General features: G+C 49.5%; 1 protein-coding gene across 6 annotated transcripts in view; it reads right to left on the reverse strand.

The window, feature by feature from the left end:
- The window catches only part of TNS1 (tensin 1), a 1,530,885-nt gene extending 1,525,707 nt beyond the window's left edge, over positions 1 to 5,178 (reverse strand). For 4 of the 6 annotated variants that reach the window (XM_069227070.1, XM_069227066.1, XM_069227068.1 and 1 more), the window contains exon 1: positions 4,228 to 5,178. In XM_069227070.1, the coding sequence (XP_069083171.1) occupies positions 4,228 to 4,338 (111 nt within the window). In that variant the 5' untranslated portion in view covers positions 4,339 to 5,178. The remainder of the gene's footprint in view (positions 1 to 4,227) is intronic. The other 2 variants (XM_069227069.1, XM_069227067.1) reach the window with 1 other exon arrangement.
- Positions 5,179 to 6,554: the final 1,376 nt, after the last annotated feature.

Below are 6,554 nucleotides of genomic sequence, written 5' to 3' on the forward strand. Positions count from 1 at the left end.
TCTCTCGGCGGCTCTGGGCCCTCTTGGCGGCTATGGGCACGCCTGGCAGCTATGGGCACGCCTGGCAGCTATGGGCACGCCTGGCAGCTATGGGCCCCTCCTGGCAGCTATGGGCCCCTCCTCACAGCTATGGGCCCCTCCTCACAGCTATGGGCCCCCTCCTCACAGCTATGGGCCCCTCCCGGCGGCTATGGCCCTCCTGGCAGCTATAGGTCCTCCTTTCAGAGCTTGGCCCTCCTGGCGGACTGGCAGTCACTAGACCGGGGTTCCTAGCTGAAAAGGGATGCTTTGTGCTACTGTCCCTTTAAGGGGCTGCCGCGTGCTCTACACTGCTTACCTTCTGAAGCCCTCCTCTTCCCAGCGTGTTTACCTCCTTGCACTGGCCCAAGCCCCGCCTCTCCAGCATGTGTACAGACTGTGAGTGCCAGCCCAGTGAAGCAGTACAAACTGATGCCAGCCCCAGTGCAGGGTGCGGGCAACAGGATCTGCTCTTCAGAGAGCAGGAGGGGGCTTGGCCCCTGGGGGGGATGTCAACAGACCACTCTCCCACCAGAGGAGGGGAGGAAAAGATAATACAATGGAAATAACCGGCAAAACAAGCAAGAGGTCCAGCGTTGGTCCTCGAGGACCACAACAGGTTTTCACAATGGCGCTATCTAGTGCCTCGTCTCTTTGAATGCAAGTTTATCACGTGGCTATTGTGAGTGTGCACAGTTCACTTACTTTAAAAAAGTTAAAAACTTAAGGAACTTCACTAAGTTTAAAGAAGCAGGCTCTAATAACAGTCTTTAAAGGCAGACAATTGATACCTGGTTTAGTAAATCAGAAAACTTTCTGATGTGTGCAAGAGTGAATTTTGTCAGAAGAACGAGCCGTAGGTGACAGAGCTCTTACTCGTCCGTGATTCATGCTTGAGTAGCTCAAACAGTGCAGTTTGTTTATTTACATTCGGATAATGGTAGTCTTGGATTTATTATGGAAAGTTAAGGTGTCCACCTCACTCATGTCACCACAGAGCCCACGTTTCCTCTCGCTCTTCACTTACAAATCATTCCTATCAGGAGTGTGAATCTTACTATTTCAATGGAAGCGAAACAAGACTACAACACCCAGAATGCATTAGGCTGTAATACGAACGCCCACATCTGGACATGAAGTGATAAGTGAGATGCCCTTCTTACGCTTGGAATCGAAATGGTCGTCAGGGGTAGTAAGCGCTATATAAATACGATTACAAAACAATACAGACAAAACAAATGCAAAGAATACACTTGAGTCAGATGAGCCTCGTGTGCATCGAAAGGGGAAACTTTACATCTATGAAGTGAGTGGTGTTTACAGAAAGACTCATCTTCTCCCAGCCCCGAGGCCTCGTGCAGTGTGAGCAGATCGGGGGTGTGGGGTTAGACAAAGGGAGCGAGTTTTCATTTCACTTCATTCTTTGGCGTTAGTTTTCAGTAACAACCTAAGGAAGACAGGCGTGAAGCCTGGGATCCCTGATGCACCGTCCCATACCATCAGAGCCACCTGCATCCGGGCGCTACACGCTCCTTCGGTAAAAGTGTGGAAATGCCTGTACTGCTGTGTGTGACTCACTCCTAAGTGGGGTTCATATACACATGCACCTTGTGAGACCACCCCTCACACACCCTAGGAATGCCTGCTGGAGTAACTTCAAATGATAGCTACGGCGGCGTAATTTACGCACACGTGCGTAGACTCCGCATTCACGTACCACGTACATGCTTCAGGCCACATGAAATAGACACCTGCTAGGCTTTTAATCAACAATCGGCCATGCTATTGACTTCTGACTCAGCGTGATAGAGATGTACATTGACAAGAGGCTGAATGAAACATAGAGGTGGAACTCCGTTAACTACTGATCAGTCTCTCATGTCACCTGAGCATCTGTCACTAGTGGTATCTCTACTTCAGTTAAAGGGGTTGTACCTCCACACGAGGCGCTATGAAGCGACTTGAAGTACTTTATTGGAAGCTACAATAATAATTATTTTATCAATATTCGCACCGGGGCTGCATCCCGTCCTAAACATCTTATGGTGACATCTTCTACAGCCTTGAATTCCATGATTCATCAACAACCTGTTGCTTTCACATTTCAGAAACAACTACAACTACTTTCCAGCCAAGTGAACCGCAGTGCAGTTCCTCCCTGCAAGACAGCCATTATGGGGGCGCTCTTCTGTCAGTGCCGATTTCTCTGCCAAATTCACTGATTGTGAAGCAAGACTCAACACAAAGTTCATCCAATTGTAGACGAAGGAAGACCTCCTTAAATATCTTCACATCCTTAGGCAATACTGTATATATATATTTAATCAACCAGATCTTCTTTGGACATTAATGATTGTATTGGTTCACTTGTGAATATCTATGTATAACTCCATGTGCAGTAAAAAAAAATGCCATAGCCAACACGTTTTGTCCCACAGGACTTCTTCAGGGCTCACAAATTAAATTGATTCTTCCTCCCACAGCATTCCGGTACAGCAACAGAGAAGAAGAAATAATATATATACACAGTATTGCCTAAGGATGTGAAGATATTTAAAGAGGTCTTCCTTCGTCTACAATTGGATGAACTTTGTGCTGAGTCTTGTTTCACTATTATAGCACCATAAATTTTGGTGACTGAGGATTAGGGGGCTGATTCTCTGGACTGGTGCACAATTTGTCCATAGAAATTGACTTATGTTACTCATATGACTGAAGGAAAAGGTGAAGAGGTATATGCCTCGGCCCCAGATCTGTTTGTATAAAATTCACTGATTGTGACTGAAACTTGTATGTCCTCAAAGAAGAACTACACTTTGAAGCCCAGTGGACACCTGTTTTTTTCACCAGAAAGCGCTTTACAGTCGGATACTTGTTTGGTTTTTATTATTAGAAGTACGGGCTTAAACCCCTCGTGGAAGATTCTGTTGAATAAGAACACCGTGACTGGCAAAAGGCCTAGATGCTGACAGAGACCACTAGGCAGACGTGCCCAGCGCACCATGGACCAGATTCCCTAAAACACTGGTCACAAAAAGTGCTTGCGACTTGTGCACGGTCTGTTTGCTGTAACAGGACTCATCAGAAAACTCCAGTTGAAGTGAGGTGCAAAATGCCCACTTAATGAATGGTAATAAATAGTATTAAATACCAGGCCAACAAACAGATGGGTGGACCTGCAAGGAACGACAGACCACCACCCCCGTGTTTCCGTTCCCAAATAAAAAACCTCTTTATTGAATGAGCATTGAGCAGCATATGTTCAAAACCACAAAATAACACAAATTATTTCTAGTTTGGGAGACACTGGGGTGGGAGAAGGCGGTGATCCCAGACCACTGCCTGCTCCAAACGAGGCTGTCGAACATGATTCCCAAAGAGGATGCTCTCCAACGGGGGCAATCTGTCCCTTTGCAAATCGGTTAGTACCACCTTCGAGGAGTCAATTACTTCTCAAAGGTTTACAACCACAGTTGTAGTCGCACACCACTGATGCATACCAATCCAAACTGCAAGCAGGAGGGGACACCCCTTTCACGCCCCTTCCCGTTTGAAATTTGGATTGGGTTGGTAAATCCATTTTGCAAGTTAGAAATGTTTTTCGGACTCACAAAGCCGTTTTGCTGTCACAGACCCTGTGATTTAGTCAATCACAGGGTTTGCAACCGCAAAATTGCTTTGTATATCTTGTCCTCCGTGCTAGTTTCTGGAAAATATGAGGTTTATTTTTAAGTTGCCTTTGATACAAGGGCCCAGCTGACTGCTAGGCCAGTGCTTGAAATGAAAACATAGAAGTGCTGATGGTCCTGGTCTCAGAGTACCTGTTTGCTGCTGAGTACAAGCAGTGAGTACCTGACAGTACCCACCCGTTTAAAGCACAGGGCAAGGCACAGGACACAACCAGATTTCTGATGGCATGGCCTCCTGGCACTTGGACTGTGGGTTTCAGTCTTCGATACAGAATAGGCAACTTTACCAAGCATCTCTTACACATCAATGTCATCAGTTGTCTTCGTTAAATTTTTTAGGCTGCAACAATCTAGACTACAAGTCCCAGAATGCACTGTTTGACATCATCAAAGTCCCAAAAATGCACTCTTCGACATCATAGCAGTGTACTTTAATAATGAGGCCACCCACAACATACACAACCGAGACATGAGCTGAACGTGACCTGTTGCTCATAGTCCCGCCCCCCTCTCTCCTCACCTTTGCCAGGAGCTGCTTCCTCTCCTCTGCCTTCCGCCCTCCATCCCGACCTGCAAACGGCATCCGCACGGGCTCCTCCTCGCAGCAGAACAGGCTCACCTTACATCCCATCCAGGCAGGTGGATGAGTCCGGGATCCCCGAGTTAACAAACACCCATCGGGGCAATCAGGACCGGATTCAAGGGAAGGGGCGCTCCAACTCGTTTCCCACTCACAGAGGTTGAGTGCAGGGGCGCACCCCCTTCTTGCCCACTCACTTCTTAGCTCGCTTAGGGCACCTCGATCTCCCCCAAACAGTCCTGCTTGGGTAAACTGCAGCACGGTCCAGTCCCAGCCCCTGCGCACGAGTTGTTGGCGTCTCCCTCCTTTCACGAGAGCACAAATTCCCGACTTTGTGGCTCCCAGAATCTCCCTTGGACGAGAATAACAGCAGGCGCACCGAGCGCTGCGAACCAGCCCACCGCGATGCAGGCGCGCCCCTCTGGTCTGCCGCGAGTGCAGAGGGGCACTATTTACTTCTGGAAGCTGCGCGTGCTTCTTTTTCCCCTTCTCTGCTCCTCCATCGGTTCAGGAAGTCAGAGGAGATTTGTTTTCAGGACGGAGTGCTGAAAACCCTACATCTGTAGTAAAACACGAGCCCTCTGTCTCTAAAGGTACCCCTTATACTCGTGCGCCCTGCCTCTCTCTCCAAAGATACCCCTCACGCTCGTGCGCTCTCTCCAAAGGTACTCTTACACACGTGCGCCCTGCCTCTCTCTCCAAAGGTACCCCTTATACACGCCTCTCTCCCCGTACCCTTACACACATGCGCCCTGCCTCTCTCCCCAAAGGTAGCACACGCGCGCCCTGTCTCTCTCTCCAAAGGCACCCACATGTGCGCCCTGCCTCTCTCTCTCCAAAGGTACCACCCCCCTTAAAGACGCGCGCCCTGCCTCTCTCTCCAAAGGTACCCTTACACACGTGCGCCCTGCCTCTCTCCCCGAAGGTACCACACGCGCGCCCTGCCTCTCTCTCCAAAGGTACCCTTACACACGTGCGCCCTGCCTCTCTCTCTCTCTCTCTCCAAAGGTACCACCCCCCTTAAAGACGCGCGCCCTGCCTCTCTCTCCAAAGGTACCCTTACACACCTGCGCCCTGCCTCTCTCTCTCCAAAGGTACCACCCCCTTAAAGACGCGCGCCCTGCCTCTCTCTCCAAAGGTACCCTTACACACGTGCGCCCTGCCTCTCTCCCCGAAGGTACCACACGCGCGCCCTGTCTCGCTCTCCAAAGGCACCCCTCACACACGCCTCTCTCTGCTATGACGAGGTGCAGCAGGTAGCAGGATCTCCCGGACACACCCCCTTCGGTGGAAAACAACGTGTTTCACCTTCGCCAGGTGTAGTGCGGAGTCTGAACACGACCTGTTCCCAGACACTGCCTGTGCCAAGAGTGCGCCTAACTCTTTGTTCCTGGATATCTGTGACGGCCGGATCTGTACTTGTGCAAGAAGCAGGGCAGAGGAACTCCACGAGTTTAGATAGCGTAGAAACTGCCCCTTGTCCACAGCGCCTTATGTCACCGCAAATACATTTGTGCCTTTAGGGAAGTGACCTTCGTGCGTGAGTTGTGTTGACATTTACTAACTAGTATTAAACCGTGCCACGCGCAGACTGCGCCGCGTGCGCAGAGCTGTGTCAGTGCCTCTGAATTCCTAACCAATGGGCAACACCTTGACAGTAACAATCGCACGAGACCGGCCCTCCTCGTGCGATCTCAGTCCTTTTAGGTCCCTGGAGTGCCAGGATCTATTCCAACGACTGCCCCATCGCCTTCCCCTAGGTACATCCTATAGTCAGGGCCACTGGAATAATGCGGCAAGAGAGGGCTAAACTATGTGGCATGGTTGAGTAAATTAAGCGGCAAGAAAAGACACATGGTGCGGCATAATGCAGCATATTTTCTAGTTGTAGCACTTCATTATTTTGTCATTTCTATTGAACATAGTCTGGGCACTGGTTGCAACTCATTAGTACCAGTTTAACATGCAAATGCAGCAATAAACAACAGAAAGGTGACCTGCCCAGCTTTGCAAAGGGCCCTCTGCTACACGACACTACGTGTCACTTCATTTTTGTAACTTTTTAACTGTTTGAGCTAGGAATTTTTATTTTTGTTAAAATCTGCACATCTCGCAGCAGATGATGGATTCTGTGGGGAATGCTGAACACCCCACCAATCACTTCTTTGTTTATATTCAGCTCGATGGTGTATGTTGGAAGGCGATGCCCAGATGTGGATTACACGCTCACTGTGCCCCCGGAACCAAGTTGCACCTGACTGAAGAGA

Source organism: Pleurodeles waltl, chromosome 3_2 (assembly GCF_031143425.1).
Source record: "Pleurodeles waltl isolate 20211129_DDA chromosome 3_2, aPleWal1.hap1.20221129, whole genome shotgun sequence".
Lineage (NCBI taxonomy): Eukaryota > Metazoa > Chordata > Amphibia > Caudata > Salamandridae > Pleurodeles > Pleurodeles waltl.